Source organism: Castor canadensis, chromosome 1 (assembly GCF_047511655.1).
Source record: "Castor canadensis chromosome 1, mCasCan1.hap1v2, whole genome shotgun sequence".
Classification (NCBI taxonomy): domain Eukaryota; kingdom Metazoa; phylum Chordata; class Mammalia; order Rodentia; family Castoridae; genus Castor; species Castor canadensis.
Window position 1 is genome coordinate 94,547,744 of NC_133386.1, and position 23,016 is coordinate 94,570,759.

At 39.0% G+C, this 23,016-nt stretch overlaps 1 protein-coding gene across 4 annotated transcripts in view; it reads right to left on the reverse strand.

Moving 5' to 3' along the window:
* The window catches only part of Smap1 (small ArfGAP 1), a 145,952-nt gene extending 133,760 nt beyond the window's left edge, over nucleotides 1-12,192 (reverse strand). For 2 of the 4 annotated variants that reach the window (XM_074080231.1, XM_020167280.2), the window contains exon 1: nucleotides 11,898-12,191. In XM_074080231.1, the coding sequence (XP_073936332.1) occupies nucleotides 11,898-12,015 (118 nt within the window). In that variant the 5' untranslated portion in view covers nucleotides 12,016-12,191. Of the gene's footprint in view, nucleotides 1-11,897 lie in introns of all 4 variants that reach the window. The other 2 variants (XM_074080249.1, XM_074080223.1) reach the window with 2 other exon arrangements.
* Between the last annotated feature and the right edge of the window lie 10,824 nt (nucleotides 12,193-23,016).

Genomic DNA, 23,016 nt, shown 5'->3' on the forward strand with positions numbered 1-23,016 from the left:
TTTACGTGAAGTCAGATGTGGTGGCACATGCCTGAAATCCCAGTTACTCAAGAGGTGCAGGCAGGAACACTTTGAGTTTGAGACCAGCTGTGGCAAAGTTTGTGAGAACTTATCTCAAAAACAAAAACACAAATGAAAGGGCCAGGAGGCATGGTGCAGGTGGGAAAGCACTAGCCTAGTATGTACAAGGCCCTGGGTTCAATCCCCAGTACTTCCTCCCACCCCCCTCAAAAAAAAGTATTAAGTATTATTCTTTTGGTTACTATTATAATTTTATCTATAGATTAAGTTTTGATTACATGCATATATATTATCACAGAGCCTAACAGAACATCCTACAGCTAGAGACACCAAAAAAAAAAATTGATGTCCTAATGATGGTATAATCAGCTTTAGATCTATGTATGAATAATGCAACTCTTCAAGTAAAACAAGAGCTGGGTATGGTGGTCCACACTTGTAGTCCCAACACTTGGGAGACTGAGGCAAGAGGACCTTGAGTTCAAGGCCAGTTTGGGCAACACAGTAAGTTCCAGGATGGCCTGAACTACATGGAGAGGCCCTGTTTCAGAAGAAAAATAATAAAGTTAAATCACTGATTCCCATAATATTTATTTTAAAATACTATTTACTATTCTTGTTTGATTTGAGAAAAACAAGAAAGAAAAACAAACAAAAAGGCATTAATGATTTTTCATTCCTTAAGACAAAATTAAGAACAGTACACCACTTTTACAAAACCATCAAATTTATTTTCATGGAAGAGGAAAACAATTTTAGGAGTGAATATGTTGCACACTGAAATAAAATAGTTGAGAAACTATCATTATCATCCATAATAACTGCTAACGAACATCACCAAATGCATAGAACATATGCATTTTAGTTCTGAAATATAGTTAACCCCACTCAGCCCACTGTCTGACTACCACTGATCTACTTTCTGTCCCTAGAAGTTTTAACCTTTTAGAATTCTACAGAACTGAAATCATATATTATGTAGTCTTTTGTGTATGGATTCCTAACACTAAGTATAACGCCTTTAAGACTCATCAGTGTTACTGAGTGTATCACTAGTTCATTCTTTTGCACTGCAAAGTATTATGCCATTGTATGGCTGTAACATTTTATCTATTCATCAAACGATGGACATTTGGGTTATTTCTAGTAATTGGCTATTATGATAAAGCTACTACAACCATCCAAGTACAAATTTTATTTTTTCTTACTAAGTTGCAGTATTATAGCATATATTCTGATCAAAAATCCGTATCAGATATGTTTTCTTCCAGTCTATGACTTGTGCTTTCTTTTTTTTTTGGGGGGGGGGTTGTAATGGGGTTTGAACTCTGGGACTCAGGCTTGCAAAGCAGGTGCTCTACCACTCCACCAGCCCTTCTTTGTTAGATATTTTCAAGATAAGGTCTCACAAACTATATGCCTGGGCTGGCTGATCTCTGCCTCCCAAGTAGCTATGATTATAAGCGGGAGCCACGGGGCCAGGCTTGCCTTTTCACTTTTAAAAGTATCTTCTGAAAAGCAAAAGTTCTTAATTTTGATGAAGTCCATTTTCACAATTTTATCTTTATAGAACACACATTTGTGTCCTATCCAAAAAATCTTTGCCTAACTCAAGGTACCAAAAATTTTCTCCTGTGTTCTCTCCTAAAAGTTTTATATTTAAGCTCTTAAGTTTAGTTTTATGACCCATTTCAAATTAATTTTGTGAAAATAGGGCTCAAGGCACATTCTGTTATTTGTGGTTGTGTTGAAAAAGACTACCCCTTCCCCAACTGAATTACCTTGTCAGTTCTGTTCAAAATTATCTGACAATATACATGAGTTTATTTCTGGACTATCACTGATCTATGTCTATCTTTACATCAATCCACACTGTCTTGACCACTGTAGCTTTACAATACCTACGGATGTCAGTTTCTATAAGACCTTGAATACTCTTTCTCTTTTCAAAATTGTTCAGGATGGGCAGAGAGAGTTCTTTGCACTTAATGAAAAATTCTAGAATCAGCTTATCAAAACAAAAAACCATTTAAGATTTTGACTAGGATCGTGTTAAATCTAGAGATTAATTTGGAGAGAACTGACATCTTTAAAATACTGAGTCTTCTAATCTATGAACATAGTATATCTCTCCATTTCTTTAATTTCTCTCATCACACTTCTGTAAAGTTTTCAGTGTACGGGTCTTGCACACATTTTGTTAGATTTATCCTAAAGATTTTCATGTTATGCTGTTGTAAATGGCCATTTTTATTCCAACTTTCAATTATGTTGCTAGCATACAGAAATAGGTTTTTTTCTATATTTACCTTGATTCCTGAAACTTTGATAAACTCAATTCTTTGGTGTTTTTTTTTTATAAATTTCCTAGGCTTCTCTATACATAATGCTCACATTGCAAACAAACTGTTAGATAACTCTTGCATGCATCTATTTTTAAATAATTCCTGTGAGAATGGCTGATTTAAATTGTATTCATCACTATCCTATGTCATTTTAAACATCCAAGGCAATACCTTTTATAAAAATCTAAGCTCAAAAGTTAGACAATGGCACATGTCTATAATCCCAGTTACTTGGGAGGCTTGAGGAAAAAAGGATCACAAGTTCAAGCCCCACCAAAGCAACATAACAAGACCCTCATCTGAAAACAATATTAAAAACCTAAGCTCAATATACAATTTGTATTACAAATTCACTTGTGGTAGGTACAACAGCAGCCCTCAAAGATGCCCATGTACTAATCCCTACAATCCCTGTGAATGACTAAGAACAAAGAGATGGCAGTGTTATCTTGGACTATCTGGGTAAAGCCAATGCAATCATAAGGATCCTAAAAAATATAATGATGCAAAATAAGGAAGTAAAGGGGACTGAAGAGGACACATTGCTGGCTTTGAAGATGGGAAGGAGCCATGAGCCAAGTACAGGTAGCCTCTAAAAGCTGGAAAAGGCGAGAAAACAGATTCTCCCTTGTGAGCCTCCAGAAGGAACACAGTTCCATCAATACCTTGTTTTTGGCTTAACAAATTCATTTTGGACTTCCAGAAATGCAAGAAGATTAATTTGTATTATTTTAAGCCAATAAGTATGTGGAAATTTTTGTAACAGCCAATAGGAAATGAATTACCAGTAGTGATCACATTGCTTCAATAAACCTACTTCTGTTAGTTTTTTGTACCATCACAAATCTATACCAAAAGCAACTTTCAGGAGAACTTAATGAACTAAGTAACATTTACAATAAATTACACTTTTATGAATTTTCTTATATTGGAAGATAAAGCCATCTTAAGTATGATTTCCCATAGAATTCTCTTTATTTTCTTTTTAAATTTGGGTCAGAACTCATCACTGGTTCTTGAAATGTGCCCTTCACAAAAGATCAATATGAGACAGCTGAAGGTCTACCATCAAGCACCCCGAAAGCAATCACTTGGCTGTCTCATGAAATTTAAGCTAAAAAAATTGGTTAAGGAGGTAGGAAGAACAGACTATGGAAGATTACTAGACGCTTATAACTCTCTTCCTTTGAACCTGCAAAATCCTCACATTCAACATATGTGAACATAAAAGCAGCATGATTCCAATAGCTTTATCTGAGGTTTAAGTGAAATAATTACTAAAAAATCATTTCTGTCTGGCATTGTACCTACATACTTCTCAGAGTTAAACAGAGCTCTTACTAATACCTTAAGTAGAAAATACTGACAATGACAAATGTACAGGGATGACTATTAATTTAATAAATCCATTAGTCTTTAAGATGATGAACAGAAAACAATCCTGGTTGTATTAGTCAATTGAAAGAGGTGGAAATTTCTTTGATTGTACTTTAATTGCTCAAAAAAAGCATTACAATGAAAAGGTTTCAAACAAAAAGACTCAACTTTTGAGGACTATTCCTATGAGTTAGTTATAAATGATATGGTTTAAAATAATTAAAAATAATACTAGGTAAACTTGCTCAACAAAACTAAACCATCAGATAAAAAAAACATGAAAAAGTATAAAGGCTTGATCATGACCCAAATGTCAACAAAACCACAAAATGTAAACCTTCAATAACAGGATTTTTTAATTATAATAGTAAACACTGACATAGATGTGATATAATGTGTAGATCCAAGAAAAAACACAAACCACAACAGAGTAAAAACAAATATTTGCAATAAGGATCAAAGAGGACAGGAACAATCAGTTACAAAGCAAGTCAGAGGCAAAGCCTGGACTCAAATCTAGCTTTACCCAATTAACCCACACAGTGGTCTTTAAATCCATCATGCTGTCTCTGTGGTTTAAAAAACCCAGGTAAATGACCCGCACCTGACCTAAGGACACAACTGCAAAACTAGAAAACAAAGCAGTCATATGGAAGACAGAAAATATACACTCAAGCATGTGTCTACACATTCAGTCAATTCATAGAATAAAGTTGATCAGACAAAAATTCCAATTTGTTTAAATTGGTGCTTTGATGTTATAGTGGTTCTCCTATTAAATGTGAAGCTATATATTAAAATGAAGATATTTTCACATTTAAACATATCTAGTAATAATCTCTGTGAGAAATACTTTTAAATTAGCATGAAGATGACAGTCTTCCCAACAACGATCTCTCACCTCACCAAATTTCAACAACAAAAATTGGTTTTATCTATTTCTCCAGTGGTTTCTAACAGAGACCCTGGGCTAGACCTCCTGGGTCTAAACCTTGTAGTTCAGATTTCCACCTCTACTTCACCTCAGTTAAATTATAAAAGCCTCTAATGCTCAAACCTGCTCTTCTGGGCTGTAGCCTTACTAGTATGCTAGGTTCTAGAGCCTGTTGAGATATGCTGAGACTTCAAAATGTCCTAAACAATATATTGGGAGAAAATGTACACCACCAATTATGTTGGGAGGTCCCTGAGACCACCCTCAGGTTCAGCAATTTATTAAGAGGATTCAAAAGGCTCAACATATAGACATACTCATGGTTATTGTTTATTATAGCAAAAAAAGATACCAAGCACAATTAGTAAAAGACATATGGAGAAAAGTCTGGGGGAATTAGGAACAAGCTGTTTTCTTCCAGTGGCATTGCACTGGACACATTTAATTCTCCCAGCAGCGTGTTGTCACAACACATGTGAAACACTGCCAATCAGAGAAGCTCACAAAGGACTCAGTGCTTAGAGTTTTATTGGTGCCCGTCAAGTAGACACCCCTGCCTGGCATATATGCAAATTCCAGACTGGGGAGGGGGAGCAGTTTTTCAGCAAAAACCACATTGTTTATACAAACAATTTAGGCAAGATGGCAGACTATTATCACTTAGGGTGGAAGGGGCATCCCCAAATCCAAGTTCTCAGATGCAAGCCAAGGGCAGACCTTGCAAATCAGGCCTACTACATTTAACTCTTTTTCTGCACACCAATAGATTAGAATACTCTTCTAGAGCATGGCCCTTATCTACCTACTTGTTCCCTGCTTTAATCTCCAGCTCCTAGAAAAGGGCATGAAACACAGGAGTCATCCAAGACTTTTAAAAAAAAAAGAAAAAGAAAAAGAAAACAGTCCTGGCTCTACCACTTGCTGTCTATATAAATTGGGAGAGTTACTTATGCTCTGTTCTGTGCCTGTTTCTCACCAGTAAACAGGAGAAAAGTAGTATCTACCTCAAAAGGTTGTTTTGAGAATTAACTGAGTTAATAGATATAAATCTCTTAATAAAACTCATAATATCTCTTGCAAGAAGAAAATACTATAATACATATATATAATATTATTTTAACATCATCCAGTGGTGGGAACTTTAAGAAGTGAACCCTAGTGGAAGGTGGAGAGGTCACTAGGGGCACTGTGCAAGGTAGTTCTCATAGGACTCTAATTAGTTCCTGTGAGAGTTATAAAAGAGTAAGTCTAAACCCTCTCACTCACGCTAGAAATCTCTCCCTCTCACATGCATTCCTGCCATGTTGTCATCCACCATTATTTGATGTACCCTCCCCACAGTCAGCACTATGCTGTTGGGACTTTCAGTTTCCCAAACTACGAAGAGACCTCTCTTCTTTACAAAGGATCAAGCCTTGGGTGCTTTATTATAGCAATGGAAAACTAATATAACCCAGAAAACACTAAATTATCAGCATGTATGGGTCAAATACTCTTTACAGTGGTCAGAATATAAGACAGTCAATGTTTCTGGTAATAATTACAACTTAAAATGTCAAGTTTCTTTGATCTTCTTCCATTGAGAAAATTGAAAATAGGAAAGAACACAAATGGCTTGATTCTATCCAGTAAAAGGCTAGTAGTAGTACAATTAGCAATAAGAAAAAAATATTTTACTACCTTAACAAGCGCATGGGTTCAGGTCCTTTATAGGTAGGTAGATGGGTAGTTAGATAAATAAACAAACACATGATAGACATTTACAGATTTATAATAGATGTATCATGTAGAAGAATTAAGGAACTATGTCTCCTTAATTAATGAAGTCACATAACAAAAGAATATTATAGTCTTAAAAAAAAAAGACAAGAATAAGGAGGGGAACAACATGAAGCTCAAGTTTTAAAGTGATGAGTCAGAGACAGACCAGTGGTTTCCATCGTGCCTCTAACACAAGGGCTGTACCCACAATCACTAAAGCAAAACCTCAAGATCAGCAAAATTACAACAACAGCAGACTGAAGTTTAGCACTATGAGGGAACTTTTAGATTGGCAAATTTCTTTAGATTAATTACAATCACAGACTTTTGTTAATATAAAGTATCAGCATCATCGTAAATACCAGTTCCTCTAAGTAATCTTTTGGTCAGAATTATTTTAAAATAGGTTTGTATAACTACTCTAAAACAGCAAATGCAATGAAAAAAATGCACTCTTATCCTCACTGCCTGTAGTGGACTCTAGGATTGGCTCTCACAACCAACCAGGCTCTGCACATTTTTACTTTTTGAAGAGGTTAGAGAGCTAAAAGACTCCTGGAAGGCAAGGTATAAATTAGGTTTTGCCAATTATTTGCAGGTGGAAAACACAAGTGTGCCCCAACCCATATTTCTACAGAAGAAGCAATTGACAAAAATGTCTAATAGACATTAAGGGTTTAGAGCAACCACAGTCCTTCTCCCATCAGCTCACTAGTTTTAACGTGAGAAGCAGCCATGTTGTCAGTGGAACAATGGTAGTGGCAGTATAAAAAATAGCTACAGTAGATCTGCTTACTGCCTTTTTTGGGGAGGTGGGTTGGGACTGGGGCTTGAACTCAGGGTTTTGTGCTGTAAAGCATCCACTCTACCATTTAAGCTATACCTCCAGTTCTGTTTCCTGCTTTTTACCCTGATACATTGACAGTTCATGAGTTTAGGTCCTCTTATTCTCTTCTTTAGACCACTATTAACTTCATTCATTGACTTCCCAGCAATCTTTCACCATCCCAATTCTTCATCTCACCTGCCATTACCAAATAGGATCATATTTAAAGACAGCTTACCCAAAAATGGTCATATGGAAAACTCTTCAACCTTTTGTACAGCTGTATCTCTGTGTATACAGCTGGGTCCTTTAATTGATTCTCTAGCTGATGAAATCCCACTTCATTTCAGAATCTAGTTCACATGAAACTCCTGTGACTCCTCTTACCCCAACTGCCACTCCCTTTCACAGTTGCACTCCCTGGCTTTCCCAAGGGCCCTGTGCTCATCCACACATTCATTCATTCAAAAGGTATTTGCTGAGTTACATTTGCCTACCACATGTCACACACTGTGCTGACAAACAAGATAAACAAGATCCCTTCTCCTTTGCAACTACACCCAACAGAGATACGGAGTACCCAATGATTATCTCAATAATGTTAATTGTAATTGTGGTAAATTCAATAAAAGAGTGAGGGTCATGTCTTAAATGTATAAATGGAAGTATAACTTAGTCTGTGAAGATCAGGGAGGTTTGCCTATTTAAGCAAAAACTGGAGATAAGTAAAAGTTAATCAGACACACACAAACAAAAAAAATTGTTAGAGCGCTTCCTAGACAGAACAGACTGTCCAAAGGCCTTGAGATGGCATTCCAGAAATTGTAAAGACAATCAATGGGCAAAAGTCAGAGGTGCAGGAAAACAGAACCAGAAATAAACAGGAGGGGAGGTAATTCTTACAACCACTATTATACCACTTAGCACATTGTTTTGCAAATATTCAGCCCCCACTAAACAAACTCCCTTAGGTCTTACAAATGATTTTTTGCCCCATATCTTAATATAGTGCTTAACAAACTGCTCTTAAATCAAAATGTATGAAGAAGCACTCATTAGTGCTTGATCTAAGAAATGAACTTAAGTTCCCAATAGCAGGCAGTTGAACAAAACAAAGTCTGGGGTGAAAAAATCTGATGCTTCTGACTACCTCAAAACTTTGGGCAAGAGACTCATTTTCATGCCATATATTTCACATATATTTTGAAATCAAAGCTGTGGACAAAGTTTTAAATTCTGAAAACTAGGTTAAGCAAAGGGCTCTCTCAGTCCTCACTGTCCCGTCTTGCCACCAATAACCAACAGAACTGTTTTTAAACTCCTAGTCATAAATGTGGCCATAGGAGGAGTGCAGCTCCATCTGCCTGTTCTCAGTCTCCAGCTGCCCAACATATTTGGTAAGTGTAGGATCAAGAACAGGAAACTGGCACCTCTGCCATCATTTTCTTTCTCTTACTCCCTAAATACTGTCAATACAGTAAACACAAACTGGTGACTCAATCAGAAAATGTCAAACCTCAACTGACAACCTCTGCCGACTATCATAAAGCAATGGAATAGGGCAATCTCAAAACCTAGTCTTTAGTTTTGGTATATGTTCTCAAAGATCAGTGAGGAAAGCATTCTTTCAAAGAAAGAAAATTGAGTTAACAAAGAAACAGCTTCAAGGTATATGAAAAACTTGATAAAATTTATCAGATAGTAAAGAAAACATCAGTACATATACAGAAGGAAATCTCTTAATTGAATTGTACAATAAGACCCTTAGTGTGGTCTTTTAAATGTATACTTAATCAGAGTTTCATTATGTACATGTATTACACCATATGGTATATATAATAATATATTCAAAATTATGTAGCAAGACAAGAATTCTATAAAAGAGCTCTACAATGGGGCCCAGCAAAAGACACAAAAACTTTGCAAAAAATATATTTAAATATATACCTTGGGCTGGAGGAGTGGTTCAAGTAGTAGAGCACCTGCCTCACAAGCCCCGAGTTCAAACTCCAGAACTGCTTTAAAAAAAAAAATCATGTATTGCACGGTGGTGCACACCTGTAATCTCAGAATCCAGGAGGCAGAGGCAGGAGGATCAGAGTTCCAAACCAGCCTGGGCTGCATAATGAGATCCTGTCTCAAAAATCCAAGCACTGGGGACATAGCTCAGTGGTAGAGTGCCTGCCTATCATGCACAAAGAAATGGTTCAATCCCGAGCACCCCCAAAAAATGTTTTTTTCAACTTTAATATATATACATCTATGAGTATGTGTATGCGTGTGTGTGTGTGTGTGTGTATGTATGTATATATATATATGGAGAGAGAGAAAGAGATCTTCCAGTAATCTCTTACCTGTTATGATAGTAAAGTAACTTACCGATGCCATGTGGCTCAAATCAAATACTATCGGCCTACTGAAATGTGACTTATTTATACAGTATTGATAGAGAACAGTAAAGTCTCAAGAAATCTATCAATTGTATCAATTTTTCTATTATTAGAACTATAAATAAGTCTAATTAAATAAATAAATGGTCCTACCTGTAAATTTCTTTTCCTAAAAGATCAACATAAAATAACAGAATAATTTACAAGATCATTTAAACATTATTGTAGATTTAGTAAAAACAAGGGAAAATAATCTTTCTAAATCATGACTGCAGAATTCATGACCTTCAAGATGCACCCTTAAACTCTTGATGCTATTCTTTTTTACTTCCTCCACTTCTCAAAAACAAATAAACCAACAAAAAAAAGACTAAGCAAAACCAAAATTAAAAAGATGCTCAATATGTAGTAACTGACTTCAGTAGCAATACAAATAGTGAGCAAAATAAACACTTCCTTCTCTTCAGGTCAGAAGTAAAAACCCTAATTTAAGAATCACATGATTCTCTTCCCACCACCCCAAAAAAGTAAATGAAAAACACATTAGCATGTGGTTAATAAAGGCTTCTTAAAATGTAAATCATGTTTACATGATTTACATGATGATGTCAATGAAAATCTGACTTTATAAAATGTTTTGATGAAATCTGAACAAAATTTTTAAATAATTTCTATACCTAAAGATATTACTGAGACTATTATATTTTTTAATGAATAGACTTAATTTTTACCAATATTCTACTTAACCATGTTATTACACAAGATGACAAAATGCAAACTCTGTAACTTCAGCTCCTTTTTTTTTTCTGACCTTTTAAAGACCAATTTTTGAGCATTTTACTAGTAAGTACAGTGACAACCAGGCAAATCACACACACAATCAATCAGGCAAGCAAATATTACTACAAGAATCAAGCACACTGGGTTTTTTGGTTTTGTTTTGTTTTGTTTTTCCAAAACTCAAGTGCCTGAAGATTACATAGGGTAAATATATAAGGCTGACTCAGTAAAGTTACTATAATAATGAAAAGTGCATCATAACATAACCTAGTGACAGTATTCCCAGGACTCTTTCAATAATCCAGTACCTATAAAGTAAGTTGCTGATGTTGAGTGGCTCAAGTCTAACCAAATATATGCAGCCTAGTGAAATGTGACTCACTTATAAACCACTGATAGAGAACAGTAAAGCGTCAAGAAAAGTGTTGGTCGAATAATGAAGAAATCTTAAACAACATTCCCAAAGACTGGTGATCCCTGCTTTGAAGAACTACCTGTTTCTCATGGGATAATCAAATAAACCAATTTACAATTCAATATTTTGTGGTTTGGGTTTTTTCTTTCTTTCTTTTTTGGCGGTACTGGGGCTTGAACTCAGGGCTTCATGCTTGCTAGGCAGGCGACCTTGAGCCACTTCGCCTGCACCAATTTACAATTCAATAAGATCTTTTCCTAACTATATGGGAGGTTTATTTTTTCAAAAATCTGAAACATTTTCCCCATGAGATTACTTACAAGACATTAAATATAAATCACATCCTCAAACATGAAACCTATCAGCTAAAGATAGCATCATCTATTTGCAAGGCTCAGGCAAGAAGCCCTCCAACTGAACACACTAAAATTGGGTCTTTTCCATCCCTGCATCTTCGAAAAGCACCTTCGATGTTTATAAAGTAGACAAACCAGTGCCCACATACTGTCCCAAAATAGCCGGCCTGAGAGACTCTCATCCTGCAATCTTCAGGAACGAGTCCTGTAATCAAATTCCTCTCCATTCTCACTAACTGCCAGACCAAACGACGACGTACAGCTACGACGAAAGAGGACCCTTCCCCAAATTATGGGATTCGGTACAACTCCACCCCAGCAGAAAGGGCCAGGGACAAAGCGGCAGGTGGGCGGTCAGGTAACGCTCCATGCAGGGGCGAGCCCCGCGCTGGCAGGCCAGGGAGAACCAGGTCCCAGCGGAGGGTCGGGGGCGGACCCCGGCGGCCCACCGCCCGGACGTGGCTGAGAGCAGGGCGGGGAGCCCCGAGCCCTAAGCCCAGCCCGGGAGCAGACCACGGCCCGGACGGTGACAGACAGCAAGACAGAGGCCCTTGCGGGCCCGGCCAACCCCGCCGCCACCCTGGGGGAAGCGAGGGTCTCCAGCAGGGCCGGCGCGGCTACGGCGCCGCGGCAGCGGGAAGGTCACCGGCCGCGGGAGGCCCCGAGCCGGGCGGCGACGACGCCCGCACTACCTTTGGCCTCGCAGTCGGCGCAGTACTTGTTGTCCTCCTCCCTCAGCAGTTTGGACAAGATGAGCTGGTGCTGCTCGTTCAGCTTCTGAGCCTTCTCGCGGCAGGAGCGCGTCGCCATTTCGGCAGCGGGGCGGCAGCCCGGGTGGGCTACGGCGGCGGCGGCGGACGCTGTCAGAAGCCCGGCAGGCCGAGAGCACCTGGCGCCACCGGGACCGCGGGCGGACTCAGCCCAGGAAGCGACGGCCGCGGCAGCTGGAACAGGAGGAGGGGCGGCGGTAGCAGCAGCGCCGACGTGTCCCGCCTCCTCGCCCGGCCCGCCGCACGCACGGTCGAACCCGCACGGGAAGGGCGGGGCCGAGTCCAGGCTTCCGGGCGGAAGGGTTCCCGGTCGGGCCGCTGCGCATGCGCGGCACTGCCCTCCCGCCGGGCCTCTGCGCAGGGAGGGGTCGCTGCGCACGAGGGCCCTTTGCGCAAGGTGATTCCGTACAGGTGTCCGGCCCGGCTTAGAGTGGGTTCCCCGCCTTTTGAGAGATGACTGTCGCTGAGGGCCTCCAGTGAGCTGATCTTTTACAGGGAGGCAGGCGGCTTTCACTTCTTTGCTTTTGCTGACATTATTTCTGGAAATAATGACATTTCTGGAAATGCAGAAATAATAGTGATTGGGTGGATTCATTTATTCATTCAACGCCTCTTCAACTGCAGTTTTGAAACAGGCACTATTCTAGACGCAGGAGACATGCCTGGAATGAAATGGGGAAAACAGTTTCCTACACTTTAGAAGAAGAAATGATCTAGTAGGGACATGCATTGAGAGTTCACCTTTATGGATGACTCTGTACCATGAACTATGCACTCACTTAACGGGAGCACCGCACTATGATGTTAGTCTTGTTATACAGAGGAGGAGAATGAGGCACAGGGGAGTCAAGTAACTTGCCCATGTTGCAGAGCTACTCAGTGGAAGAGTTTAGACTTAAAGCCAAAGTAGTCTGTCTCCAGAGGCTAAAACACCTAAAACAGGCAGCCCTTCCATGAAGAAGGGAACGTGTATGTACACTTAATTTTAAAAAATGAAGGGCAAGAGGAAAAAGAAATCTTTTCCGGGGGGTAAGTAGCAGTGGGAAGGGGGCGAGCACAAAGAAAGGAGGACTGAGGGAGTATATGGTGGATGTATTTTGTATCATGTATGAAAATAAAAGCTTGAAACCTGTTGAAATTGTTCTAAGAAGGGGGAGGGGAGAACAATGGAGGGGGTAAATCCAACCAAGATATATTTTAAACACATGTGAATATCACAATGTATCCCCCTGTACAACTCTTATATGCTAATAAATCATAGTAAAAAGGAATGTGTGACTAAGGAACCAAATACTAGGGGGGGTATATTTTAACAAGAAGTCATATAAACAGTTCTTTAATGCAAGAAAAGAGAACTAGGAAGAGAAGACACTCTTAAGTAGTTCCCTACTCCAGGCTCGTTGAGTTTGAACTGAGATGGTTTGAATGATTCAGCATTCAATTGTGGATTAATATTAGCAATTTCTATATGGAGCTTATATAAGCAGAATAAGCATGACCTATGCCTGAGGCTAGGCAGGTGCTAAGACAATGAGCAGGAGTCCGTGTCTTACACTTTTTTATAAGGCCAGTTAGCCTTGGGCCTGTATAAAGTTGACCCTCGTGGCTACCTAGCCCTGCTCTTGGCAGGAGGGCCAAATATGTTTGTGAAATTAAACTGAAAAGCTATGGCAATTTAAGATGCTCAGACCTTCAACAAATTAGAATTTAAACTGCACAGCCCTGACAAATAATAACTAGGGGAACATTTGGATGGGCTTCAATAAGCAGAAAAAAACATTATATAAGAGATAGAACTTAGAAGTCATGTTCTTAAGACTGATGAGTTAGACAGGACTATGGAAGGAAATACTGAGGAAAAGAAGCATGCACAAAAGCATAAAGAATTCCAGTAGCTTGGACAACAGAGTGGAGCACAGGGTTACTACTTAGGATGGACTGAAAGGGAAAGCTGGAAAAGTCAAGTATGACAGTATTATGGAAGACTTGGCGGGGGGAACAGGCAAAATCTTCTTGCCTTGATGCAGTTGACAACAGATTCTTCAACCTAGACAGCAGCATAATAAAAAGTATCTCTGGTTAAAGCCCAGCTGTAACCAGCCAAGAAACACTGTTTTTTTAGTGCCCCAATTCCTCCAGCCCCTGAAAATTCTGCTTAGCATTGTAAGTATTCAGAAAACAAAAGGAAAACTTTATCACAAATAAATGACCTACAGGATAGATCAAAGGGTTGTAGCAATGTCTGATGGAAATAAAATGCATACCATATATGTAAGTTTAAATATTGTAGTAGCTACAACTAAAACAAACAGAAAAGAAATAGATAAAGTTCATTTAACAATACGTTTTTAACTCAGTGTATCCAAAACATCATTTCTATATGGGAGTAATATAAAAAATTATTAATGAGATGTTTTTCATTATTGTTTTCATATTGCCCTCAAAATGCTGTGTGTAGACTGGGGATACAGTCCAGTGGTTTAGTGTTCACCTACCATGCAAAAGGCCCTGGGTTCAATCCCTATTACCACACCAAAAAAAAATGCAGTGCATGTTCATTACATACTTACAGCTCATTCCAGTTTGGAGTAGCCACATTCAAATGCTAATAGACACAAGTAAATACTGGCTACATTATTGAACAGTGTTTAAGCAGATGGTTAAATTAGAGGCCATTAAAATACAACTCCAAGCTGATTTATATTAAGGCTGAAGTAGAAAGAAGGAGAGTGATATTAAAAGTATCTTGGGAGAAAAAATAGCATTTCACTCATATATATTTATCAGTATGATTTATCAATCAATTTATATCCTTTTGCTGATATTCAGAAGATTTCCTGTCAAGTAAACATGTAAATAAAAAATTAATAACCACACCCTAAAGTCTTAGTAAATGGAGTTCTCTGAGAGCAAAAAGAACAGGACATTCAATGGCCTGGGAGAATCTTCTTTCTTAAGAAGATGCTTAGACTTAGTGTTAGCAGACATAGAAATTCTTCAAGTGAATGAAGGTGGAAAGAATAAAAAGGAATGCCTTGGAAAAAATATGTATGGACTTGTGAAAGTTACCAATTACATCTAGGACACAGTGATAATATGAAGTAACAGGAACCAACAGTGTATGTGGAGAACACAAAGATAGAAAAGGACACGTGGCAGAAAGGTAGATTGGGGCAAAAGGGTTAAGCTTTGTGCCAGGCTGCAGGGTTTGAATCCTGTAGACAGAGAGAGCCAACAGAAGCTTTTGTGGAGGAAAATGACTTCATAAGCTTTGTTCTTAGTAACTATGGGGCATAATGGAGAACATAGATGGGGAAAATCCATTATCAGAGGACAGATGCTGGGGGCTGTTGCAATCACAGTCAAAAGAAGATATAATGAAGGCCTATTTTAAGCCAATAGCATAGGGCTCACAAGAGACAGGATCAAATGGTGTTTTAAAATTAGAAGCAGCAAGATTTGGCATCTGACTGTATGTGGAGGGCGAGAAAATGAAGGTGAGAATGACACCAAAGTTTCTTAAGTGGAAATACAGGTAAAATGGTGATGCCATTAACCCAGATCAGAATAGAAGTGGTAGCCTTTTAGTCTGATGGCAACAGAGCTGAGCTGGCAGGCCAACCCTTCTGGCTCTTTGCCCATTCAGCAACCTGCTCTTCTGCCTGTCCTGTCACCATCACCATGACGTAACAAGCCATAACCTTTACCAAGGATTTCCTGGCCAGCTGTATTGCTACCACCATCTCTAAGACAGCCAAAGCCTTAATGAAGCAGCCAGCCTGCTGCAGCAGAGGCAACACAGTAGTAAGTGGATTGTGGCCTAGAACAACACACAAGCATCAGGGACTACATTGACTGAACACCCAAGGAAAAGGTAGTATCTTTCTGGAGGGGAAACCTGGTCAACATGATCCCTATTTCCCTGCACAGCCCTCCACTTTGCCTTCAAGGATAACTACACACAGGAGTTCTTGGAAGTGTCCACAGTTCAAGTAGTCCTGAAGGCATTTTGCTACCAATCTGGCCTCAATCGTGGTGGGCCAGAGTCACCTGTCTCTGAGTCATTTATTCCATATATTTATTTGGAACTTATCTGATAACCAATGCTGGGAAATCAGCCATACAGCAGGAATTCAAGGCCTGGGAGACTATCTGGTGATGACCAACAAGTTTGGTGGGATCAAGAACCTGAATCAGGGAGTCAACATCTCTGTACAGGCATCATCTACTTGGCATCCTACTTTGCCATTAGCAAGTACTAAGTTTTCATCTGTGACCCTAAGAATACCCACATCATAGTGAGCTGGATGATTGCCCAGATCATGTGGGTGTGGCTATAATCTCCAACTAATATCTTGTGCATAGAAACTCTTGATCACTGGGGAAATAGTCAAAGACTAAAGGGAAAGCCTTCTTCAAGACTCTGCAGCTCAGATCTACACAAAGCTCTTGGGGGCAGAGGTTTTTATGTTGGTCCTGTACAACAAGTTGAAGAAAGTCATCTAAGTGTATCTTCTCACTAAAAACGAGAACCAAAAGCATTGTGTTATATACTTTATAGCGATTGTTATAAATCATTGACCTTTGAAAAATTCCATTCATATTTGTCCTGGCCAGATTATTTCTTTGGAGGGCTAGGGAAAGCCTTAGAAAGGGGACCTGTAATCACCTTGGACCACTGGCACCTGATTCTGTGAACTGATCACTGGCAAGAGGGCATCATGACATCACTGTGAGTCCAGGTGAGACACAGAATCCAGATGCTTATAGAACCCAAGTTGTATTGGTTTTTGGTTTGTGCATGTGTGTTTGTTTGTTTATATGTTTTTACAGTGCTCTAGATTGAACCAAGGACCTCACATATACTAGGAAATCATTCTACCACTAAGCTACATCCCCAGACCAAAGTATTTTTTAAAAATAAATTAATGACTCTCATTTGAATTTAAGTACTACTTTCTATTTTGTACAGCCAATATTTGTAGCTGTGGCCTACGTTGTGAATTCTGTTGCAACATAATAAAACAGGAAACCAAATAAAACAAAAAAGAATAGAAGGGATAATGGATAGGGGTCAGTGTAGAAGAGGCATTTGCTTGAGTACATACTAAGTTTAAGATGTCCACATAACACCCAGGACTAGTAGGAAATTGTACAGCTACTTCTAGAGCTCAGGAAAGAAGTGCTGCTGAAAGTCTTTTGGGAGTCATCCACATTTAAATGGTCATAGTATAAGGATAGATGAAATTCCTCCAGACAAAGCATGTAGACAAAAAGAGAAAAGACCTAAGGACTCTGGGAATTGCCAACTAAGTGAGAAATGGACAGAGAAAGAAACCCTGAAAGGAGATGAGGAATAGTCAAGAAGAAAACAAGAGTCATGAAAGGAGAGACTTCTGAGAAGTAAGGGTGAGCACCAATTCCACTACTTCCCATTTGAGACATCACGCACAACACCAAGTTATGGATCTGTACAGTCATCGCTTTCCTTTACATCTGGCCTTCAGCCCAAGAGCGGGAGAACACAGATTATCTGGTGAGGCTTCTCAGGGATTGTGATTGAGAGTTCAGTGGAATACTGAGAGACATGGGGGTGGTTAGGAGGAAAAAAGAAGAAAAATGCATGGATAGGAAGAAATGTTGGAGTTACCTATGGAGTGTAAAGTAAGTGTCAAAGTGTGTGGGGGATTTGAAGTAGAAATAGTCAAATTATCATAGTCGTCTTTGAGGCCAGAGGCAATTTGATGTGCTTAAGAATGGATGCTAACAGCTTCACTAAAGAATTGCCTAAGGACAGCTCACAGAGGGGGTAGCAACTTGTGATGATGATGTTCAGGAAGTCAGGGAGGCTGTGGATACCTGATGGATAAGGAACAAATTTGAAGGACTGGTTCTCTATATCCTTAGAGAAGTGAGGTCCCCTTTGACTCTGAAATTCTGTTTCCAACTGGAAAAAAATGATGAGAAGAAGTTTTAGGGAGTTAAGCATAATGAAGACCCAGCACTCAAATACCAGGGGACTTTTCAGAGTGGACAGAGTGAAGTCTCTGTCAAAGATGATTTCCACACACTTCTTCTCCACCTTCCTTCAGAAATGAGTTCTTTCCAAATATACATTATTAAGCAAGTACCTAGTAAACAAAAATTCACAACATCCCACTGCTCAATGTAGGAAGAGGCAATTTCCAAATTCCCAATTCCTCATTATTTTGTACCAGTTCGGTTGTTTAATGGTCATATGGGTAACGAGTGTCTCCAGTTACAAAGAAAAAGTCTTATACAAGGAGCCAGAAGAGAACGTTCAGATCCTGTAGCCCTGTGTTGGAGACAGATCTAAAAGCAAATGTCTGATGGAATTATCGGTTAGCCAATCCTCAAGTTTGACCATGGAAACTATCCTTCATTCTTTTAAGCATTTTGTGAAAGTAGACTTAAACAATTGTAAGAAAAAGCTTTCTGAAGTTGCCCCTTTTCATCCTCTACACTCCCAAACCCACTGTCTTTTTTTTTGTAGGACTGAGGTTTGAACTCAGGGTTTCACACTTGCAAAGCAGGTGCTCTACCATTTGAACCACACCTCCATTCCAAACCCACTGTCTTTTGTGAATTGACTGGTCCCTCCATTCATTCAGTCTTCCATTTGGCAATATATTTTTGAGTTCCTCTGTGTTTCAAACACTGTGCTATGTACAGAGGGATAAGAATTAGTGAACCAAACACTCATGGCTTCCTCCCTCACTCTTGTTTATAGTCCATATTCCATAGTGAGAAGTCAGCTTCCCTCACCATCTCCTTGTTAGACGCCTCCAAAGCCTCTAGTTCCCACTAATGCACATGACATGACTTTAGCAAATACTTGCTGAGTACGTGAATGATCGAGGAACTTGAGTGCAGTGCTTATACAAGAAAAATCTGTCAAAATTAAGAAACATTAAGGAGAATCCAGTGCACAAACACCATTTTATAAATCCTGTTTATATCACTTCTAATTCACTTCCAATCTTGATCAAACTCTATATTTTAATTTGTTGGAATTTTTTTTGTCTTTTTTCTACTTAATATTGGATTTCACAGTTTCTAGATCTCAGTTTAGAAAGATAAATTCTAAATAACCAGAATGCACAGTTAAGTTCAAGGTTTTAAGCAGTAATAACAAAATTGATCTGGGGTGAGCTTTACTCAGGCACCCTCTGGCTTCACAAACCTGACCATGGCAGTCATTTCACTTAAATAAGCCCAGTTATTTGAGGGAAGACTCAGAGATAGGGGTGAATAAGTAATTTCACCCTGCTTAAGACAGGAGACATAAACACAACTTGAAAGATATATCTTCTGCTGTCTTAAAAGTGTATGAGGCATCTCATACACTTTTAGACTCCCGGAGTCTATCCCTTTCTGGGAGGAGGCAATGCCCCCATTTTACTGAAGCCAGTTTTGAAGGACTGACTGTCAAAAGTCTCTGTACTAGGTATCCAACCAAATTTGGCCATTCAGATACTTTCTCTTGAAAGATGAGCTTCAGGAGAGTAACACAAAGGCAAAGACAGCTGGAGGTCATTCATCTAGGAAAAGCTATTCCTGCTCCCTTGATCCTCATGTCTACTCCAGCTCCCATTCTTTTTTAAAACTGGCTGTTGAACTTCCCTTTGGATCTTTGACTACCACCTGTAAGTCTCCCAATGCATTCTCTTTTGCTTGTTAGATGGAAAAAGTCAAACTAAAACAAGTTCTGAGGGAGGGAAAAAGAAGGAAGTTAAGGTGAATATGATTGATATACTTTCTATATAAGAATGAATATAGAATTTTTAAACCTGTTGAAATCACCATAAGAAAAGGACTAAGGTAGAAAGGAGAAAAATAGAGGAGATGAACCAGTTTGGGTTATAATACATGTATACATGGAAATATCACAAAGAAACCAATGTATAGCTATTTTAAACAAAAATGTCTTTTTTTTTTCTTTTTTTACAAAATCAGAGAACAGGAAGGCAGAACAGGTCCTGTCTGGGAGTTGGTAACAGTGGGCTAGGGGAGGATAAAATGAAAAGGTATAGAAGAGGGAATATGATGGAAATATTCTGTACATATGTAGGTAAATGGAAAAATGAGACATGTTGAAACTATCCCAGGAATGGGGGAAGGAGGATAAAGGAGAATGATGGAGGGGGTGAATTCAACTATGATATATTGTAAAACCTTTTGTAAATGTCATAATGTACCCCCAGGACAATAATAATGTGATAATTTTTTAAAGTTTTAAAAAATAAAAGAAGTTTCTGTAGAGCACCAACCTATCTGGTAATAAGCCGTTCAATAGTTGGTGGAAGTGGAGGACAGGCACATGCTGTGGTCAGATGATTGTGCCAGCACAGAAGAATACATTGAAACCCAATCCTCAATTTGATCGAATTAAGAGGTGAGGCTTTGGGAGTTACTAGGGTAGAACCCTATGAGTGGGATTAGTGCCCTTACAAAGGAGGCCAAAGGGCACTTGTTTGCCCGTTCTACCAAGTAAGAATGAAGTGAGAAGGCTCCACCTATCAGCCACACCCCCCCCAAATTTATAGGTATCCTGGGACTTCCCAGAACTTATAGGCATTTACTCTAAGTCATTTGTATAGCAGCCTGAATGAACTAAGAAAGCATACTCTCAAAGAACCTGCCAGGCATAGTGGTCATGACTATAATCCCAGCACTCAGGAGGTGAAGGCAGGAAGATTGTGAATCCAATGCCAGCCTGGCTACATAGTGGGACCCTGTCTCAAAAAAAAGACAAAGAAACAAGGAACTTAGCCTGTAGTCTTTAAAGGAACTCATTTTCTTCATTCTGGACTTTTGACATCTAGTAACTGCTAGGACAAGACCTTTTACACATGATGTTTTCTGCCATTCTTATGTTTCACCTTTTTGCAGAAATGATGCATATCATCTCCATAACTTCAGTTTAAAAGTAGCAACATCTTAGGAGGAATGGAGAAAGGAAATGGATATGAGTTTATTTTAAATTTCTTGGAAATGTTATTTATCCTTTTGCAACTTTAGGATATCAAAGGTTTCTTAGGACATAAGATACTTTGACCATAAAAGAAAAAAATTGAAAATCAGACTTTATTAAAATTTGAATTTTCTTGCTGAGTGAAGGTGGCTCATGCCTGTAATCCTAGCTACTAGGAAAGCTGAGATAAGGAGAATAGAGGTTTGATGCCAGACCAGGGAAGTAGTCTGCAAGACCCCCATCTCTAAAATAACCAGAGCAAAATGGACCGGAGGTGTGGCTCAAGCAGTAGAGCACCTGCTTTGCACATGCAAAGTCCTGAGTTCACAAACCCATCCCCACAAAAAACATTTTTTTGATTTTCTGCTCTTCAAAAAATATCATTAAGAAAATAAATGCAAGCTGTAGTTTTGGAGAATATGTGTGTGTAATACATGATAAATACAAATGACTTTAGAGAACATACAAGGAGTTCCTACAAATCGGTAATAAAAAGACAAATGATCCCAAAAGACAGCAAAGGACTCAAAGAGACATCTGAAAAGAGATATGCAAATGACCAGGAAGCACATGAAACATCATTAGTCAGTAGGGAAATGTAAATAAGAACTAGAGTGTGCTACAGCTCTCCACCTCCTAGAATTGTTAAAATTAAGGACAATACCAATGTTAAGTAGGTAGTGAAACAATGTATTTTCCCATTGCTAGTGGGAGTATGAAATTTTATAAACACTTTGGAAAACTAGTTGCTACAATTATGCATATACTCTGGTATAATTCTACTCCCAAGAAAATGAAAATAATACATTCTCTAAAAAGACTTAAGAAAGACTGTTCATAATAACCTTATTCGAAGTAGCCAAAACTTGAAATACCTAAATGTTCATAAACAAGAGAATGAGTGAACAAAGAATAATATATCTATACAATGGAAGACTACTCAGCAATTAAAAGGAGAAAACTACTGATGCACAAGACAACATGGATGAGTTCTGAAAATATTACATGGAGGACCAGGCCTGTTGCTCATGCCTGTAATCCCAGAAATGTGGGAGGCATAAGTAGGAGGATTGTGGTCTGAGGCTTGGCCCCTGGCAAAAATGCAAGACTCTATACAAAAAAACCCAAAATAAAGGGCTGGGGATGTGGCTCAAGTGGTAGAGAACCTGTGTAGCAAGCACAAAGCTTTGAGTTCAAACCCCAGTAGTGCCAAAAAATATGGAGTAAACAAAGCACTACTATCCAGACATATATACTTTATGATTTCATTTATATGAGGTTCTAAGTCAGGCAAAACTAATATATGACCATAGAAATCAGACCTGTAATTACCTATGGAAGAGCCAGGGCAAGCTTTCTCGGTGTCGTAAATGTTTTTGGTGGTCCTATGAATCAAAACCCAGGGCCTTGCACATGCTAGGCAGGCACTCTACCACTGAGCTGCAACCCAGCCCTGAGGACAGGGTCTCACTAGTTCCTGGAGATCACTTGAACTCCTGTTTCAGTGTCCCAGTGCTGGGATTGCAGTCCTGTGCCACTACCCCGGCATAATGCTTTGTCTCTTAATTGGAGTGGTGATTTACACAGGCTTATATCATTGTAAACTCATTTTAACTGTATCCATGGGATACGTGCAGTTTTTGTACATAAATTGTACCTTAATAGAAAGAATATTGAAAAAGGGATTAAGGGACATTATACCTAATTAGTACACTCAGAAATTGAGCATAATTTGGTATCATTCCTTCCCAATTTTTTTAGTGGTAATGAAGTTTGAACCCAGGGCCTCATGCTTGCTAGGTAGGTGCTCTACCATTTGAACCATACCCCCAACCTTTTTTTTTTTTTTGCTTCAATTATCTTTCAGATAGGGTCTCATGTTTTTGCCCAGAACTAGTCTTAAACCACAATCCTCCTACCTATGCTTTCTACATGGCTGCAGTTACAGCTGCATCAACTACATCAGCTTGTTGGTTGAGATTGGGTTTCCTTAACTTTTTGCCCAGTCTGACTTTAAACCTCCATTCTCCTGATCTCTGCCGCTTG